Source organism: Xenopus laevis, chromosome 1S (genome assembly GCF_017654675.1).
Source record: "Xenopus laevis strain J_2021 chromosome 1S, Xenopus_laevis_v10.1, whole genome shotgun sequence".
Lineage (NCBI taxonomy): Eukaryota > Metazoa > Chordata > Amphibia > Anura > Pipidae > Xenopus > Xenopus laevis.
Genome location: NC_054372.1, coordinates 153,607,387 through 153,629,337, shown reverse-complemented (window position 1 = coordinate 153,629,337; position 21,951 = coordinate 153,607,387). Strand labels below are relative to the sequence as shown.

Sequence of the window (21,951 nt, the reverse complement as noted above, 5' to 3'; positions counted from 1 at the left end):
CATTTCTAGTTCCACCTAATGTAATGGTGATGCAAGGCTCTATACTCATTCCATTGTTGTTCTCCCTTCGGCCTCATGTTTTTATATGGTCATGAAACTCCTTGGTAACTTATAATATATAATTTACAAGAGGGAGTACTTTATTCACTATATATACTACAAGGCATATGTGTTATCAGCTGTGTATCCTGTGCCTTTTCTCCTTTTTTAGCTTTGAATGGCTGCCCCCACAGCTACCCAGCAGCTTGTTTATATAAACTATAGTAGAGTTTCTGAATCAAACTAGTTTTGCCAGTGCAGGGCAAAAGTAAATTATATTGTAATCACTAACACACTTTTTTGGTGTTACTGCTCCTTTAAATAGCAAACTGCACATTTCTTTAATTTCTCTGTAGTGAATGGGTACAATGTGTTTGATAACAACATTTCCCATTATAAAGTATGATACAGGTATGGGGCCTGCTATCCAGAATGCATTGGCCCTGGTGTTTTTCGGATAAGGGGTCTTTCCATAATTTGGGTTTCATAAAAACCATTAAACCGTTAATTAAATCCAACAGGATTGTTTGGCCTCCAATGAGGGTTAATTATATCATAGTTGAGATCAAACACACTGTACGGTTTTATTAATTTGCAGCTTTCTGGATAAAGGGTTTTCAGATAACTGAACCCATAGCAGTATAGGGTACAGCTTTCAATATCACCATAAAATCCCTGTATATATCCAGCTAAATCTGAGCAATTCACAGATAATATTAACTTAAGCATGGTATTTGTAACAATGGAATGTCAACTTTATTAATACAAAGAATTTAAAAATAATTGTTGTTGATGCCAGTTATTTCTTACACACAAAAAATGAACAAAAATGGTCAGAGCCTTTGTTTATTAAATTAGAGTGCATTATGAAAAAGACAGACAACCATTTCCAAGAGAAAGCATTCATTGCACCACCTCATTTAGCGATTTTTGTGAAGCAGTGGGCAAGTGGATGAATTTCTGAAGCAGCCACCAGTTTATCCTACATGATGCAGAGTGACTCCAGTGTTGCAGGGTGGAGCACTTGCATACAGGGGCTAATACATAAAGCAATCAAGTACTCCTACCTGCAATCCTTGGATCCTTCAATTAACCAGACCGGCCAATATGTCACAGCATTCTCTGTTAATCTAATCTATGCTGCCAGGGCTGTTTTCTTTGTGATCATCCTGGACACACTGATTCTACTCCTAATAAACAAAAAACTCAATGGACTCAGGCTCCAAATAATCCCACAGATTAACTGTAGCCCCATTTTGCTCCTTGTATGACTAGCCTCAAAGAACAGGTACACGGATAGGCTCCAGGTAGATGGCATTAAATAACTCAATATGTATATTTCATTTTTCAAATTTGCAGTTAATTGTAACTCTGGGAAATACACTAAAAATATATAATTACTCATACAAAGCCACATAAATGGAGTTTCTCACAATTGACAATTGTTTTGGGTCTCATATTTAAAGACTAAGACCAGTCATTAGCATGAATGACTTTCCACAAATACTGAATCAAAGAAATCCTCTGCTTTCAAATAAAGGGTGCAGTGGGAATAAGGCCAATTTAGCTGGAACTCTACGGCAGTGTTTCAAATGATGAATGGTGCAACACTTGGCAATGTCCAACCATGTGATAGCAGCTCAAACACTGCTATAGTAAGTACACACGGAGAGCGTGGATGGCTATTCTGCAGCATTTTCAGTAAAGTCTAGTAAAATCATTAAAGCAGTTTGCTTTGCATTGAAATATATAAAAGCCAAGTATCCTAGAAGAGAGCAAAATTAAAAATAGAAAGGTCTGCATTGTGTTCCTGAGATATTTTGGGGTATATTTATCAAAGAGTGACACTAGAGTGAAATATTCATTTCTATGGGGTTTCTAAGGGTGTATTTATCAAGGGGGTGAACAGTCATTTTCATGTAATGATAAATAAGCTCCCATAAATCTGACAGATATGTATAAATTGCTGGAATTTCATTCTAGCTTTACTATATGAAAATGATTATAGTTTAGCTGAGAGGTTGTGTATTAGTGACAATGACTGGTTGTGTCTGCTACATAGATCTGACGTTTCCTTTAAAACAATGGATGCAGCAGAGTACCGATGCTTGTATAGTCTAAAAAAAGAAATGTAATGGTAATTTGTTTTTCCATAAGCTTTATGCCAATACCTTGTTAAGTTCTGTGTGTGTGCTCATTACATGTGGTTATAGTATATAGCCTACATTGCAACTACAGTGTCCTCAGGACAATCATGCCAGTCATAAGTCTCTCCTTGGGAGGGGAGAATCATTAGGCAACTACAAAAATATAATTTTCCTATGATGACTGTTTGAAAGCATCACCATCTAAGCAGCACATTTCCCATTCATATGAAGAGGAAGATGACAGCACACAGGGAAGAGAGTTTTAGGTAAAAACATTAAACCACAAAAAAAAGGGTGGGGGGGGCGCACAGGTTCTAGAATATGTTGATTAGTCACCCTGTAGAACAGGTGATCCAGGCTTAGGGAGCAGATAAACCAGAAACAAACGAAAAGAGGTATCAGGCACTCACCGCCAAAAATAAGTTAAAAATATAATATTTTTGTAGATTCATTAAAAAAAAAAAAACACTACGTGTTTCATGGGCTCTCTTTACCTCCCAGGAACTGGGTATATAATTTCTCCTATAAATACCCACTTCCTGGGGGGCACGAAACGCGTAGGGCCAATGGAGATATTGTTCCTTTTTAAATGAATCTTGGGGACTATTGGTTCACCCTGAGAAAGGTCAAACCAGCTGGTGTGCCATAGCATTAAAAGAAAGCTGGTATCATTGCAAATAAAGGAACTTTGTTCTTATTATTAACACATTTTGGACTATTGGCCTTTGTAACAGTTCGCTTTAAAAGCATAGCATGTTAAAAGGTAAAAGTTAAACATTTGACTCAAAACTAAAAGTACAGACTGACCCTCTCTGTAAATAAGCTTGCAACACTGCACCAATAATGGCAGCCACCATTTTTGCAGCTGTTAGAATTTCAATGCATATCATCTTGGAGGTGAAGGTATGTTGGTTGCTTTAGAAGTGGTAAGCCACAATGATTACTGAAGACAGTGTAGCACTGGGGAAGGATTGTTTGAAGATCCAATGAATCAAAGTCATGAAAAATGTACTCATCAAATCCAGATTGATCCAAAAATGATTCTAGCAAAGGACTGCCATGACAAATTTTAACCCCAATGCTTCAATGTTCACTGATATCCATTTGCCAGTGATACTGGAAGTTAGTTGGGATCAACACTCTCTTTAAGAGTTCTGTATGTCATGCTGCGGAACGTCTCCTGATCACAAACAGGCCCTTCTGTAACTGGCCCAGGTAAATTCTGACTTTGGTGCTGTCACTGCTCTTTCTTACCCATATCTGTACAAATGGGAATAAATGAAGACATCAGAGAAAATGCACACAAAAAAAATAAAACAAGACATTAAGTAGTTATGTATGTAAAGGCATGTGAAATATAATTGTGGTACAGTACTAGAATGTGGCTTCTACATTAAGCTGTGTCTGTCATGCAATGCTCCTACCTGCCTGAAACACAATGAAGGCAAGGAAAGCTGCCATAATGTAGCTGTAAATATGACTATAAACAAGTCGAAGGGAGTCTGTAAATACTACAGATCTGTTTAACTTCAAAAATATAGCCACCATTAACAAAATTATGACTTTTTTCCATTGCTTTTTTTTCTTCAATGACCTAAAGTGGCCTACTCTGGAAGATTTAAACTGCTGATTAAAGCCCTGTGTAAATATAAGCACATTCTTTGAAACCACAAATAGTTGTGATTTATCAAGTAAGAAAACGTAAAAAGTCATATGAAGCAAGTAGCTGCAGAGTTTCTATAGAAATCAACAGTAATTTTTATTTTCTCGCCAGTTTACTGAAATTAATAAATTTTTCCTTGTGTGCATCATTTCTTCTGTGAAAAAAAAAAAAAAAAAACAATCAACTATTCTGAGGTGCTCTTCTAAAATAAGTGAACACTCGTGAATTAAAAAATTAGGGTGTGTAAGAAAAGCCATGCAGTGCCCCTATTTTTCCCCCCCCCCTAGAACTCAAAATTTGAAAAATCAGACTTCCTATATTTATTCAGCTGAATTTTGCTTAGTACAGGAGGAGATCCCTAAGCTGACATACGTTTTATACATTCCATATAAGCTTCAGAATACACCTCATGCCATACCTCATTATTTCCCACAGAACTGATGACACAGCTCATTTTGTTATTGTCCTTAGATTCCAGATATATGGCTTGGCTCTTATGGTACCTGGAAGAAAATCAGAAAAGTTTGAGGAAAGGAAATCTCTCAAAGATTAATTACCTAAGGAATTACTGTATAACACTGACTGGATTTAATTATGATACTGCACAATGTTTTTACCAGTGTAAATGTGATATTAGTTATGTTTATTAAATAAAAATGGGGATGCTGTTCAGTAGGTCAACACAAAGGACCAGACAAACGAATAAATAAAGCAATCGACCTGACAAGCAGAATCATATAATAACAGGATTTTAAAATATGCATTTAAAAGACAGCAATACTGGGTTCACTAAGTTTGTACTTCATTTTGAATTGTAGATCTTTTTGGTTCAAGTCATGAATATTTATCAGTGGAAGATCCATGGAAAGCAGTGGACCAGAGACTTAATCACTGGATATCTGGGCAACTTAATATAAACAACAAAGCAGAGAGGAAAATGGCAAATGATTCTTTTACTTTTTCGAATTTCATTTTCCAACTAGATTGGTTTTCATTCTATTGTGCAAACCATGCACCCTGTGCAAAAAAGGATGTCAGCGTTCCCCTCCCCTAATGCCTCTACTAAAACCTGCCCTAGAATGAAACACTAACTTCACAGGTATTTTTTTTTTTAAAAAAAAACAATAGAAATTTTTTTAAAGTCAGACATTACATATTTACTTAAAATGATGTAATCTGCATGTGTATGAAGGTGAACAACTCCTTCAAATATATATTGCAGTTTTGCAAGATTCTTAATATGATGAAAACTATATATTGCTTAAAGGGCAAGTCATCACCGTAATAAACATTTGCCTAATAAAGGAAAACATAATGCAACACAACTTTCCAATATACATTTATTAAACAGTTTTTAATGTTATTTGTAAAAACAATTGCTATTGAAAGTATTTGATCGACTACTGGTTGTTACTTTTTAAAACCATGTTGCAAAAGTCTTTGTTCCTCAGCAATCAGCAACCTTGTCTTACATTGTTTCAATAGTGTTTCAGCAGTTTGAACCAACAGGCCAGAGAACAGAAAGGGTCAGACAAAAACTGCTTTCAATAGCAATACATGTACAGGTAACTTAAAAGCCATAGACAATTTCCAATCAATGTAAAGTTGCTTATAATTGTGTTTTCTTATTAGGCAAAAAACATATTTTGGGGTTGAATTTTGCAGTAATTATTAATTATGGGGGTATAGTTTTCCTTTAATTACAAACTAGGGTAGGTAGTAAAAGGAAACTATTCATGGCAAGCAGATAAAAGTTTATTTAGTAGGTTATTAGATGACAAACAATCTGAACAAAGGATAAGATACAATTGTGTGTATGGATAGTGCCACCCAGTGGCAGAAAACTACTACCTTAGAACCGGGTGAATATTGTAGGTAATGTATCTCAGAAAGCCAAAATGTGATATCTACATTTTATACTTCTCTGGCTCAATGGCCACTGTACACTATCATAGCTTTTGTTCCTATATTTTTCTTGTAGTGAAACCTGTTGTGCCTATTCTTTATATAAAAATAACTCAAACCGGTGTAGGACCCATTATCTAAATGCTTGCGACCTGGGGTTTTCCAGATAAGGGACCTTTTCATAATCTGGATCACCATTACCTCAAGTCTCAGAAAATTAATTTGAACATTTGCTGTTTTACCACCAATATGGATTCAAGCAGCTTAGTAACAAACAAGATTATGTTAGATCATACTGTTTTGTTATTAAAGAGAAAAAGGGAATTTTTTTTTTAAACATTATAATTATTTGCTTAAAATGGGAGATGGCCTTCCCGTAATTTAGAACTTTCTGAATGAGTTTCCGGATAAGGGATTCCATACCTGTACATTTAATTGACCTATGGATCGTTGTTATCCTTTTCCTACTCGTTTCAGATAATGATTTCTGTATGAAAGAGCTAATTCTTTACTGCACTTTCTGGGTCTCAAAGTTTACTTTTAAGTAACTTACCATCTCTTATCATAGTATAGCTTTCCATCTTCTATACGTGCTTCAAATCGTTGGACAGGGGATTCATTCTGTGTGCTTGGAAGATGTTCTGGACTTGAGGGAGATACTAGAAAAACACGATTTATTTAAAAAAAAACAGGTATCAGAACAGTGTTATAGGACAACGCAGCATAGTTTAATATTTCACAACCAATGGGATACTGTAATTCATGTTAAAGCTTATATCGAATTAAAAGCTTTACAAACGATCTAACCATTTACTATCTTTTTCCCCCTAACAGACAGCTTCTAAAAACATGCAAATCATGTGAATTGAGTTGTTTAGGCAAAAAAAACTTCAAAAAGGAACAAAACACAACATACAGTTCCACATGAATGTCATATTTGAGGATAAGCACACTGACATTTTTTGCCTGTTGTGATTAGCTCAAGAGGATAGGGGCAGGGAATTTATAAATGTATTTGTCACCATTCATTGTCCCTGCCTCCCACTAGAATGTGTGCCTTTGCCCTAAGAGGTTTGCACTTAATTTAGTTTATATATGTCTAAGACAGTGTCTTAGATTGAGGCACTGTGCCATTTTGAAGGGAGAAAGGCCTATTAATTATACAATGGTGCTTGAAAGTGTGTGAACCCTTTAAAATTCTCTATATTTTTAGTGACCTACATCTGATTTTCAAGCAAGTCTTCAGAGTAGATGAAGAAAACTCAAACAAATGAAATTATTATATTTTGGTGAGCCAATAACATATCTTCTTGTAGCATTAGTAAGTGAATCCTTAGGATTATCATATAATTTGAAGGTGAAATCAGAGTCTGGTGTTTTCAGTCAATAGGAGTGGGAGACCAGGTTTTATTTGAACTGGGATCCAGCAAATCCCTGATCACACATAAAACACATTTGTGGATGTGTATCATGGCTCGAACAAAGTAGGTGTCTGATGACCTCAGAAACAGTTGTTGATGCCCATAAGGCTGGAAAAGGTTACAAGACTATCTCTAAAGGGTTTGGACTCCGCTAGTCAACAGTCAGACAGATTGTTTACAAATGGTCGAAATTCAAGACCGCTGTTACCCTATCCAGAAGTGATTGACCATAAATTATAACTCCAACTGCAAGGCGTTGAATAGTCCCGAGAAGTTACAAAGGAACCCAAGGTAACTTCTAAGCAACTGAAGGCCTGTCTCACATTGGCAAATGTTGATGTTCATTAGTCCACCATCAGGAGAACACTGAACAGCAATGATGTATATGGCAGGTTAGCAAGGAGAAACCAACTGTTCTCCCCTAAAAATATTGCAGACTGTTTACACTTTGTCAAAGATCATGTGGGCAACCCATAAGGATACTGGAAGAATGTTTTGCAGGTGGATGAAGCCAAAAAAGAACTCTGTGGCTTAATGAGGAGCATTACATTTGGAGAATGAAAAATACTACATTCCAGCATAAGAACAATAGCCCATGGGAGTGTTCTGGCTTGGGCCTGTTGCTGCATCTGGGCCTGGACGGCTTGCCATCACTGATGGAACAATGATCCTAAAGACACAAAAGTTGTTCTACCAAAGAATGGTTAAAGAAGAATACAGTGAATTCTCTGGAATGGCCAAATCAATGTCTGAATCTTAATTCAATTGAAATACTGTGGAAAGCCCTAAAACGAGTGGTTCATGTGAGGAAACCCACCAACATCCAAGAGCTGAAGCTGTTCTGTATGGAGGAATGGGATAAAAGTCGACGTGCAGGACTCATCAAGATTTACAGCATACATTTATTTGGAGTAATTGCTGCATAAGGGGATCATGCCAAATACAGAAAGCATGACTCACTTACTTTTACCACACGCAGATATGTTGCTGATCATTTTTTTAATCAATAAATACATGCTCAAATAAAATAATTTTTGTTTCATTTGTTTAACTAGATTTTTTTCTTTTTTTGAAAAGCAGATAATGTTTTAGGACACATTCATAATATAGAAAATTTTAAAGGGTTCACAAACTTTCATGCATCAAATCTAGATGCACAATGATTCCTATGCATCAATATGCAACTATCATTACAATATAAATTAGGGTTTTATGCAGTTTTACATACAGTAAATATGCCAGTGTAAATTCTTTTAAACAAGTAGTAAGAAAAACTTGCCATGGATCTGATCAGTATTAAAGCATACATTTACATTTTAAACAATTGCTATTGAACAAAAATATTTACCATTAATGTATAAACTTACCAGGTCTCTTGGGAGATTTTAACTGAGAGAAAAGAGAGAGAGAAAATGGGTAAATGTGCCACTTACACTACTGGAGCTATCTATCTATCTCTATATAGAGAGAGAGATAGAGATATAGATAGATATATATATATATATATATATATATATATATATATATATATATATATATATATATATATATATATATATATATATATATATATATATATATATATATATATATATATATATCTCTATCTCTAAAGATATATAGATATAGAGATATATATAGATATATAGATATAGAGATATATATAGATATATATATATATATAGATATATATATATATATAGATATATATATATATATATAGATAGATATAGATAGATATAGATAGATATATATATATAGAGATAGATAGATTAGAATAGATCCTAATTCTATTCCTTATTTCATTGTACTTAGATGAAAAACTGCCTACTGAATATATAGACATATATTCTTAATTCCAAGAAAGACATGTACCTTGTTTTTTTTACAGAAAAACATATCTTAAGAAACTATTTATTTTTGACTAGGGATTCGCTAAATATTTTGCCACATTTCGCCAATAGTCTAATGGATAGTAAAAAAAAAAATGTATATATGTTTTGAAAATGGTGTAGAAAAATGTTGTGTGAAAGCCAAATAATTGATTTCAATGCGCTTGGCAAATTGTTTGCCATTTTGAGAGTTTTTGGCAGAGCCAAACAGATCAGATTCATCCATCACTATTTTTGATGAATTTACAATAATTAGCCTCAGCACTTTGCCCCTTTCCAGTCTGTACTAGTATATGGTTCACAGGGTCACTAGTCCCAACACATAATGATTAGCAGCAAAGCTTCATTTTTTTATTGCATATCTTTCTATACCTTGTATTAATCTTGACTTCCTAACTGCTGTCTGATTGCCAACACTCTATTCAGACGGGAGGATGGTGGAAAATGCGAGTGTTCCCTGGAATGATGTACTAGTTTGCAAATGCTTCACATGAGTTAGGGAGTGCCAGAGGCCACAAGGCACTAGACAGCCCTGTATACACCATCAATTAAGTTTCCCTGCGCCTTACAATGCTGTGCTCAGCACCCTGGGCAGGTTTCTCATTCAGTACACAAAGAGTGCGACTTGTACAACCAATGCCATGGTGCACAGTGGATGGCCTAAAAAGTTGCAATTTTGGGGAACGGGATTGGTAAATGAGCCCAATTGTTAGCAATATCTAGGAAAAAACTGTAAAGCAGCACATTACAATGCTACTTTCAAGGCACATTACAAGGCTAAAAAAAATTAAGCCCCATTCTAACTACCTTCTAACCACTTACTGTTCGTATTGGGTTAACACTATAAAAATAATAATGAGCTAATGAAGAGCTTAAATCTGCTATTCAGTTTGGTTTCCATGCTGCAAGCAAAAATGAAGGGTGAATAGATGTGCCAATACTACCCAGGGAGATGGCAAAAACCAAACGACTAACGGACTGTCAAAGAGCACAAGGATATATGGTTTTGTATTTAATCATAAAAAACATCTTCCTTTATGAGACACAGCAATGTACCAGACTCACCTTGTTTAAGATTCGTAAATCCTCCATGATTTGTTCATCTGTCAGCAGATAATTTAGCTGGGGTGCCAATAATTAAGTCACATAACAATGAGAAATAATTGTAGAAGAAATGACCCTAAACAGGTATCTCTAGAAATTACACTTGTAAACTCAACTAAAACGATTAACTTATACCTAATTATAAGGAAACCACACATAGCAAACCTCATATGTAATCCCCTTATTTTTAAGGCACAAATTCCTAGGCAAAGTTGCAAATAACTATTAGAATACATATTACAGAAAATATAAACTTGCCCCTGCAAAATTTCCTTTTGTCTTACCCACAGAAAGATTTGTTAAAAACACTGTATGATAATTCCTTAGCTTAGTCAAGTATTATTCAAATGTACATTAAACTCACATTCTAGGGAAGTTTAAGCTTCTTTAATCACTACTGCACTGAGATTTTTATAGATAATATTTTCATAACCAGTATGGAAACTCACATATACTGGATAGAAGACAAGCTTGCAGATATATAAAGCTGTATGCAGAATACCATACACAAATATGTTTTACTGAAAAGGTAAATCCACCCCCTAATTAGAAATAGGGTAGACTTATGGCCCTTGTATCTTAAATAGACTATTAAAATAAAGATGATCTCTTATGTTTCAGCTGTAAAAAAAATATAACCATAACACATATAAACTGATGAAAATATAAGGCATTCTATTCTATGTTATACATTCCAAACATCATTGTTGCTCAGTGGATAGCACCGCTACCTTGCAGTGCTGAGGGCCTGGCCCTGAATTGGATTCTTTCCTGGTCACTACCTATAAGGGGTGAATATGCTCATCCTGCATCCTTGTTTCACTCCAGTTTCCACACACAAAAAACACACAGGTAGCAGGCTGCTACAATGAGCCAAGGTGAGAAAAGATGCTTCTAGTAGCATTAAGAGTATAAATTCAGCTTTTTTAAATCAGAATTTCGACTATTCTAGTGCAGAGAGCGCTCAATCTGCTTAGATGCGGGTGGCATCCGAAAGGCCACCTCAGGGTGCCCAGTGGTGCAGAATGGCCCCTGACAGGCACGTTACTTGGGCGGAAACTGAACATAACATGTGTAAATGTAATAGAGAACGTTGTTGTAAGCTACACTGGGGCAGGTATTGATGGGACTGATGGACAACCTCTATAAGAGCTGTATAAACATGTCTGTGATATATAACTAAAGGATAATAAATATATCAAAATAAGGCATCTTTTGCTTTCCATATATCGCTGAACTACAACACCCACGCATCCTACTAAAGGTAAAGCTGGGTACTGTCTATTAACATCTGAACGGCTGTCTGTGTGCCAGGTGTCTTGCCTATACTATAGCCATGGTATACTAAGTATCTGCAAAAGATATCTGGAGCAGGTTTCCTTCGTTTATCAGGAATTGGCACTGGATCATTCGGCCTTCTTCGTAATTTTCGTGTCATAATAGGCTTCACTTCCATGGAATCTGTAGAAGGAGAGAAGATGTTAAATATCACTGCTCATCAGTTCATATAAATCCAATGGAGTATTTTGCACAGCAGTACTATCTGATTTACAAGGGCTAAATTATTGATTGTTACTATTGGAACATCACACAATCCTGCAGGGCCTGCAAAATTAACAATTTTCATCGGTAATAATTTCCATCGGTACATTTTTGTATTCAGAAGAGCTTAAACAAATAAAATGTGAAAATGGAGCACATACATATTAAATGAACTTCTAAAAGGTCTAATGTAAAATCTGTGTAAAGGCAGCTAAATGTTTTATTGTAGTAGCAATGTGCAGTTGTAACATGCACAGGACTCATTAGAATGCTCTCATGCCAGCATAAGCCAATAACATTACTGCAAGCTTCCTAATATGTTTTGATCCAGGAAAACTCCTAACAACTAAGTATAATCGCTCCACAGCAAAACAAATTGCTCTCTCTTTCCTTCACCCAATGATAACAAATTATCAAAAAAATGTGATACATATACACATATGAAAAAGTTTAGGAACCCCTCTCAGTCTGCATAATAATTTACTCCACTTTCAACAAAAAAAGATAACATTGGTGTGTCTTTGATTTTTCCAGGAATATCGGAGTACTGGGGTGTTTTCTGAACAAAGATTTTTAGTGAAGCAATATTCAGTTGTATGTAATGAAATCAAATGTGAAAAACTGGCTGTGCAAAAAGTTGGGCACGGTACCCTTGTAATTTTGCTAATTTGAATGCATGTAACTACTCAATATTGATTACTGGCAACACCAAATTGGTTGGATTAGCATATTATAGGCAGGTGTGTACAATCATGAGAAAAGGTATTTAAGGTGGCCAATTTCAGAGGAGAGTCAAACAGAAGCACAACTTGCAGAGTGATGGCATGGGATCCTCAAAGCAACTCTCAAAAGATCTGAAAACAAAGATTGCTCAGTATCATGGTTTATGGGACAGCTCAGAGGTTTAAAATGTCAGTTTCAACTGTAAGGAATGTAATCAGGAAATGGAAGGCCACAGGCACAGTTACTGTAAAACCCAGGTCTGGCAGGCCAAGAAAAATACAGGAGCGGCATATGCGGAGGATTGTGATAATGGTTACAGACAACCCAAAGATCACCTCCAAAGACCTGCAAGAACATCTGGCTGCAGATTGTGTATCTGTACTTCGTTCTACAATTCAGCACAATTTGCACAAAGAATCTGTATGGCAGAGTGATGAGAAAGAAGGCCTTTCTGCACTCACACCACAAACAGTCGCTTGTTGTATGCAAAAGCTCATTTGGACGAGCCACAGTCACTTTGAACTGATGACAAAAATTTAGTTATTTGGTCATAACAAAAAGCGATTTGCATGGCGGAAGAAGAACACCGCATTCCAAGAAAAACACCTGCTACCTACTGTCAAATTTGGTGAAGGTTTCATCATGCTGTGGGGCTGCGTGGCTAGTTCAGGCCCTGCTGCGCTCGTTAAAGTCGAGGGTCGGATGAATTCAACTCAATAGCAACAAATTCTTCAGGATAACGTTCAAGCATCAGTCACAAAGTTGAAGTTATGCAGAGGTTGGATATTCCAACAAGACAATAACCCTAAACACACTTCGAAATTTATGCAGAGGGAGAAGTATTGATGTAATATCTCTGTTGGGGGTGCCCAAATTTATGCACCCGTCTAATTTTGTTATGATGCATATTGCATATTTCCTGTTAATCCAATAAACAATGTCACTGCTGAAATACTGCTGTTTCCATAAGGCATGTTATATATTAAAAGCAATTTGCTACTTTGAAAGCTCAGCCAATGATAAACAAAACTCCAAAGAATTAAGAGGGGTTCCCAAACTTTTTCATATGACTGTACATTAACTGTACAGTAACAAACATTTTTGCACTACTCATTTACATTCAAATCTACACTTTTATTTTTAGCATAGACTCATCATACCTCCAGTCAGTTCCATTGTTAATTTCTCGCTTTCAATCATTTTCTTCTTTTCGTCAAGCTCTGCCATTAAGTTGTCCTTTAACTCAATTTTCTTTTCTTCAAATTCCTTAACAGCTGCTTTCTTCTCCTTGATGTAATTTCTTTCTACCTGCTCAGTCTGGTATAATTACAAAGAATGAAAAACGGGTAGGATTTTGGATATCTCTAATAGTACCGATGCAATTCCTAGTAAGAGTTAAAGACACTTACCTCTAGTTGCAGGAAAAGCTCTGGAAGAAACAAAGACATTTATTATTTATAAGGGATTCATAAGTAAGTTTCTGAAGTAGAAACATATAATGAATGAGACATAAATTAAAGTATTCCTTTGCCTTTATGCACAAGGCTGAAACACATATGCATTCTTACCAGCATTTCGTAGTCTCTCTTTGTACTGTTGATCTAACTTTTTCAGTCGCTTCTGGTACTCTTGTAGGGTACCTGTTAAAAAAAAGGGTTTCCGACATTAACATTATGTCCACCTATAATTATGACAAGACATTTTTCACTTGCCTCCTTTTTAAATGGGAAGGTTACTAAGAGGCAGTGTGCCAATAAAACAAACTTTTGTTTAACCCCATCATTAACATATATACGGGATATTTTTAAAGTTGTTATCCAAAGGGGGTTTCTTACCACATAATTTCAAATATCTTTTAATATTTACATTTTTTGCACATCTATCATCATACTTTTTCTTGCATAAATATAAGAAAAAAAGATATAGATTGGGATTCTTAGGCAGTCTAAGACTGCAACCTGGTTGGGACTAGCACTTTATATTCATTACGTTATTAACTTAAAGGTGGGTGCTGTACATCTTATTAATTGATTGAGTTTTTAATGGTATTAAATTAATCTATTTAGTAGTAAGCAACCTATTAGCAGAATTTAGCACTGGTACTTTACCACTTTAATGGAGTCATTAACTATTGACACTCATGAATTAAAGACAGATTAAATGAGTGTTTATTATACAGTGTAATAATTGGTACACGACTAGGGATGTAGCGAACCGCCGATAATGTGTTCGCGAACGCCGTTCGCGAACACCGGCAAAAAATGCGAACAGTTCGCGAACTTCGAACATCCGAAAATCGTTCGATTCGAACGTTCGATTTTAGCGATCGAATGGTCGAACGATTTTGACGCGTCCGCCGCGCGACGTTCGCGAACTTGCGGCGGACGCGAACAGCCGATGTTCGCGCGAACAAGTTCGCCGCCGAACAGTCCGCGACATCCCTATACACGACAATCAGTTAATCACAAATCTTCCATATTAGATACCCTTAGAGTGTGGCGGTTTTATAATCTCACTCTCTTTCAAACAATCAATACTAGTAATCTATACCTCTCCCTCTCTGTGAGGTGAACGTTGTGTAAATTAATAAAGACTGCTTTCTTTATCTTTTTAACTAAATATAGATACAAGTTATAGCCCCCCCCTTCCAAAAATAATGCATAACTGCAAATCATTTTTCAACAGTACTTAATGGGGAGATGGATTAAATTAGATTTATAAAAAAAAAATAAAAAAAAAACGTACGCCCTTCCTTGAATGCAGCCATTTAAATAGCAAACTGAATCAAAAGGAGTAACAGGTGGCTCAATGGGTAGCAGTTCTGCCTTGCAACATGGGTATCCAGAATTTGAATGCAAAGAGTTTTTATGTATTTTCATGTCCTGTGCTGGTTTAGTCTAAAGCAGGAGTGCCCATACTTTACTAATGTGAGGTCTACTTTTAGTGATGTTGTCCCATTACGATCTACATCCATAAAAGCATTGTTAGCATTCTGTTTTGTGGAAAATATTACTTGTTACTTATATATTACTATTGATTTATGAGAAAATGTATATTGCTATATTTAACAATTATTTCGTATGTAACCATAACATAAATATCTGAATGAAAAGAATGAAACAGGAGAGTGATATAGACAAGCTGTTTGTTGACGGTGTCTTGAGATCTACTGATCACCAGCTAAAGGTCTACTGGTAGATCCCGATCTACCTTTGGACATCCCTGGTCTAGAGACTGGTTTCTTTCTAAACTCAAAAAACAAACAGGCAGGTTAACTGGCTCTTGATTAAACTGACTCCAGTGGGTAAGCATGTAGTGAAAACATGAGATGGACCTTTGATTGCAAACTCCACTGGGAAAGGGAATGTTGTAAATGCTAAATAACTCCTGTAAATACAGTAGAACCCCCATTTTATGTTTTTCAGGGGGCCAGAAAAAAAATTATGTAAAATCCAGGAAAATTTAAAATCAGGGAAATGTATTATGCATAATATATTTGTGGGACCACAAAATAACAATGTAAAAGGAGGGGGAAACTTAACATCAGGGGATGTATAATTGAGGTTCCACTGTAACTGTATAAACTATGTAAAGAATGGATACTGAATTAAAAAAAAATTTTTGCACACCCCCAATATGAGCGAAAATCAAGGCTGCAAAACCTCATATGCATAAAAGCCAATATGCCTTTAATCCAAAAATTCAATTGTGTAAGTTTTAACTGATTTCACGTTAGAAGAAAAGTACAGCAAGCAGGATTCCTCTTTTTATAGTTTGTAACCGTTAATCAATACGGAACTTCTATTCTTTTAAGCAGTCACTCAAGTGTGTTGGTGTTATAAGTATAGCTTTGGTAGAGAAGGGCAAAAATGTCACAAATCAACAACAGCAGAGATGTGGCAAGTAAATAGTGAATTATTTAATTATATAATATTTTCAAAGAAAGGATAGCCTAAAATTTGATAGCATGTCTGCTAAATGAAGACCCCAGGAGTGAAACATTCTACCATACAATTTGGAAAGGAATTAACAATATTTGCACTTATTATAGCATAGCAACTTTAAATTCATGAATAATCAGTACAGTTCTCACAGAACAATGTTAAAATATTTTAGAAGGGGGTCCTCATTTAACTGCTATGGGTCAACCCCGCTGCAAAATCCTCCATTGGCGCCTCCAGCTGCATATAATAAATGTAAAAATAGTGGCTGGTTTACAAGTACTCCACTAGCTTAGCTGCAATCAAAGTTCACTAAAACAACAATATACTAGATTTCAACTGCACATTTCAATTTGTATTGTTTATCTTTATGTTTCATTATATGCTAATAAAGAACACCAGTACTTTCAGTCTCAACTCGGCTCCTATCTCTATATAATTAAGCCTTAGTGCATACACCTATGCTGTTACAATATAACCCACACTGGTGGCATCGGGGACTTTAGTCCAAATAAAGTGTCTCATACAGAGTGATATAAAGCCCTCTTTGAAGGGGAACTTTGAAACTCCTGAGCTGCTTCTTTTTCCCTCAAAGGCCAGCATGGGCCACTGCCTGCATGCTGTACCTGTACCCTTCATTTGACCAGGCCCCCTGTAGGGGTACTGGCCACCAACAGCAGCCCTAAAACAAACATATACATGGTTTTATTTGCCCTTTCCATGAAATAAAGGCACCACTTACTCTCCCTTACCTTCCTGAAGCTGCTGTAGTTGTCTCTTCAGAGAAGCCAGTTTGTCTTGATACATCCTGAGAAAAAAAGTGTAATTATTTCAAATAGATTTTCTGCCTGTGCTACACTCTACACTAGAGAACAGAATCCCAAAATGATGATGATCACCATGGATTGCCAAAGAAGCTGATAAGGGAAAGTTTGCTCTGATGCTTTCTAAATTTGCTCAGTACAGTTAATCATTTTAAGTTGCCTTAGTCATTTATATATTTTATTGACACATGAAGAGTATTATTTTTATATGATGATTCATAATCTTAGCAGTTCAGCCTTGCCACATGGGTTGTGAAACTTGCATTTATAGCATAGATAATATTAAACTGACTGATGGAAAGCCAGTGACATTTTTGGGGTGAGGAAAAGGCTAGTTTGCCAGTCTATTCTGTTGCTTTATCAAGATGATTATGCTGAGACACTCAAACATCCTCAAACTATTTAATTCAATTAATAATTTACAACCCCGCTTTAAAAAAAGTTGGACACAGTGTAAAATATTAATAAAAAGAAAATGGGATGGTTCATAATCATTGATCAAATCATCATAAAAAAAATTATAAAAAATTGATCCCCAAAGCAAAAAGTCATTAAAAACCATCACATATACAGCTAGTACTGCAGCAAGTTAATTAATGCTGAAGAGATTGTTATGAATTAAGTGTATTGGGAAGCCGTTTACTGCAAATGTAATAAAAATTAAATCTTTGTTGTAGCCTTATTTCACAAAAAGTGAGCGGCAAATGAATCATAAACAAGTCCAGTATGGATAAATCATATCAAAGCTATAGACACCTTCTAGGTTTTTTCACATGAACGCGTCAGCAAAAAAATAAATAGATAAAAAACCCAACCACCTGTATCAGGCTTCTTCCACTGCTGCTGAACTGATGTCAGACCAACTAGACTGGAGCTGATTTTATATTGATGCTTCAGGCTATAGAGTCTGTGCCTTACTGCCAAGCATGATATCGCAGCCTTAGTAGCAATATAAGAAGGCACATTGGAATTATTTCTTTTTATATAGATAGTATATTAGCAGTGTAATTAGGATGTACTTTATTATTCTCCATTAGTCTAGCATAAGCTTAAAGGTGTTGTTCAGCTTTGAGAAAACTTTTCGTATGATGTAGAGAGGGATATTCTGAATAAGTTTGCAAATGGTTTTCAATTCATTATTATTTGTGGTTTTTGACTTATTTAGCTTTTTATTCAGCAGCTCTCCAGTTTGCACTTTCAGCCATCTGGTTACTATGGGGGAGATTACTCTTGCAACCATGCATTGATGTGAAGAAGAGACTGGAATATGAAGAGGAGAGACCCAAATAAAAAGATGAGCAATAAAAAGTAGCAATAACAATACATTTCTAGCCTTACAGAGCATTTTCTTTTTAGATGGGGTCAGTGACCCCCAGTTGGACAGACTCAGAAGAAGAAGGGAAATAATTAAAAAAACTATACAAAATAAATAACGAAGATCAATTGAAAAGTTGCTTGGAATTTGCCATTCTATGACGTATTAAAAGTTAACAACGGTGAACCACCCATTTAACATGTACAGATAATCTAGCTATACAGTGGCGGATTAATATTAAGAGATGCCCCTAGGCTACCCCTTTCTACCCGCCCCCTCCTCTGGTCCTGCCCATTGCTCTGCCCCCACCTTCGTGCAGAGCGCAGATACAATGCATGAGGCAGTGAGCTGCACTGGGAAGGCAGCAGTTTGTGTGTCTGGGAGAAACAGCCCTGCTCTCTCCCTAACCTCCCCACTTAAAGGAAAACTATATGCCCTAGTGGAACCGAAGTTCTGTATTAAAACCCGGAAGTTCGGCTGTTAAAGTTTCAAGAGGCCCCTTGTGTCTTCACCACATTGAGGGCAGGGCTGCTACAGCAAATGCAGTTAAAGAAGAAAGCATCTTTAGAGGAAATAATATAGATTTTCTCAGCCATGTCTAACTGTGCTTCTTGAGAGAAGGAATGATCTGCTGGTGCAAGAAGCAAATTATTTATTTGATCGTTAAGACACATACAACGTCAGACGTCAAAGGGAGAGTGATGTATACATACTGTTCTTTCATTTCCACATAGTCGACATTGTCATGTTTTGCTATGTCCGTCTCACTGGCATCTTCTGTATCTGAGGAAAGAAAAGCAACATTATTACATTCTCTCTTATACCCCAACACATAAATATATCATATATAACTTATATAAATAAATCTCATTAAGACCAAGCATGTTTCTATAAAGAAACTAAATACAATATCAATAATGTCTCGGTTTTGGCACAGCAAATGAAAGCTCCCAGTTAGCATATAAACAAATAATGCTCCATGGATACGATGCTCGGCAGAGCTAACCAGGCTGGTTTAAAAGACAAATGTCTTTTCACAATAAACATTTTACATAAAAAATATAAGAACTATTAATATCCACAAGCAGCTACAACGGGGATAATGGGGTGCGGCAGAGCTTGTGTGTCTAAAGAAATTGTTGGCACTTCATTTAGTGTTTAACAAATGATTACCTTTTTTTTTCCTTTCATTTTCCCCTTCCACAATGGCATTAGGGAATGACACAGCCCGCGCTACGGAGGAACTGAGCCCACCGAGCCCTCTTACCTTCATCAGACTCCCTGCCCCTGAAGCTCCGGTCATCTTCTTCCTCCACACTTTCCAGCTCGTCCTCCTCATAGTAATCGGGTGGCACAGCGGCAGGGGACAGCACACCCGCCGTGGACATTTTTCTTTTCACAGGAATAAAAGTAACGGGGAAGCGCTTGAACCCCGGAACGCAGCCGCGAGTCCTTTAGGTAACGAATCAGTACAGATTTCCACTCCCCATACCATCGAGATCCGCCTCCCATCGATGAACCAACAGGCGCCGCACGGCAACGGGGTCCTCACAGCGTTCCAGCGCCGCTTCTTCCTCATAAGCTGCCCCATATTTTGCCTGTTAATAAACATATCCCAAATGGGCAGTGCGGCGCTTTATAAGAACTGGAAGCCAACACATGCGCACAAACGATGCCACTAGTAGCATAAAAATGAAATGAGACCTTATACACGCATGTTGGCATGTGGGAGATATGTCCCGCTACAGGCATTATCCTGGCGCCACGGGCCGAGTCTTTGCGAGGCTCTGCTTTGCTTATAGGTACGTTTACCTAAGGGGCGTTGACATGTAATGTGGTTTTTGAGCGCCGTCAGCTCAGCTGTGCGCCAATATGTATTGATCTAAACTTCCTGCACTAACAGACACTAGATTGCTGTCAGCCACTAGAAGGCCCCGGTTGGCATTTTTTAGTCTTGTTTGTTTCATGCTAACACACCACAAGTAGTTCTTTTGTCCGCGTTTGATGTAGTTTCGCTCCTTTTCTTCTTTTGTTTCGTAGTACTCGCAATCCAACAGTAGGTGGCAACAATGTAGCCAAAGATTGTAGCCAGCCGGATTGCAAATAAATGTGTCCGATTTACTTCTATTGCTTGACCCACTTTACGTCCCCGTGTTCCATGTTGTCTCCGTTTTTCTGCACGTGTAATGCTTAGGCTGGTGTGTTCCTTTTGCTGGTTCTTCTGCTAAAACACAGGTAGTTGTTAAAGCCCCAGTTTTGGCTCAACTATTTAAATTCCTTGATCTGAACCAGTATTCGTTGCTGTTACACACTGGCTAATGCAGCCAGGTAATCACTTAAAGGGGAACTTCGGCTTCCAAACCAAAATTTGATAAAGAGGCACACATAACACAGAAATCCCTAATATACCCATCCAGGGTCGGGCCGCACAGGCGCCCAAGGCAAGCCGGCAGACGCGGCGCCGGCTTAGCCTGAGTGCGCATGCGCAAGGTGGCGCTCACGTGCGCAAGAAAGACGGTGGTTTTTACTTATTTTGTGCATGCGTGAATTGGCGCGAGCATCTGCAGGAGCTCAAGAAGACGTAAAAAACCATATTGAGTCGGGCACCGGACTGGGGGTAGGCAACAGAGGAGGTATGTGCCTGGCACCCCCCCCCAGCTTTTGCGCCCTAGGCACGTTCCTACTCTGCCTACCCCTTGGCCCGTCATTGTTACTTGTTTCTTCAAAAAGTATGAATAAATGCCATTTTCTATGCTGCAATCCAGCTGTTTAACAGTTCTTCTCTTTCTGCATCATTTGAAATCCTGGCAGGGAAGGAGGGACTAAACCAGGGGCGTCCAACCTGCGGACCGAGGGCCCAGGATGAATATGAATGCAGCTTGACTTTCCGCCAATCCAGGAAACGTCATGTTGCAACGTCACGCACAGAGAGCATATGTGCGCGGTTGCTAATTGTGTGCTTTAAATTTGACATGGGGTGTGCGATGTGTGGCTTCCTAGAGCAGGAAAAGCAGTTAACAAGTGAGCGTTCGGTTACTTACAAGGGAAGATAAGCATTCTACAGCGGCATCGCAGCTATGTTAGGGATATATGCAGCGCCTACAGTTGTGAGCAACTTTTTTCAAGAATGAACACACTAAGAGTAAAATTAGAACCAAATTATCTGATGAGCACCTTGAGAATTCACTGAGAATTGCAACTACTTCCATTAAACCAGATATTGATATAATAGTTTCTCAAACACAATGTCAAAAATCCCACTAGGTTTATGATACCCTCTTTTCTTTAACCTTTACAATAAAATAAATCAAAAGTTAGTGTTAGTGTGTATTTCAAGTGTGGCCCCAGAACATTTTTCTTCTTCCAATGTGGCCCAGCTTACAGACAGCAATTAGGAACTACATAACCCACAATGCATTGCACTGTGATGTTCCA

General features: G+C 37.1%; 1 protein-coding gene across 1 annotated transcript; it reads right to left on the bottom strand.

Moving 5' to 3' along the window:
- Positions 1-778: 778 nt before the first annotated feature.
- Positions 779-19,999, bottom strand: suds3.S (SDS3 homolog, SIN3A corepressor complex component S homeolog). The gene is given in 12 exon segments (NM_001093090.1): positions 779-3,446; positions 4,268-4,352; positions 6,308-6,413; positions 8,543-8,564; positions 10,133-10,194; positions 11,537-11,632; positions 13,597-13,753; positions 13,846-13,865; positions 14,005-14,076; positions 17,130-17,185; positions 19,230-19,299; positions 19,784-19,999. Coding segments are annotated over 12 exon segments (966 nt in total). The 5' UTR covers positions 19,905-19,999; the 3' UTR covers positions 779-3,347.
- Positions 20,000-21,951: the final 1,952 nt, after the last annotated feature.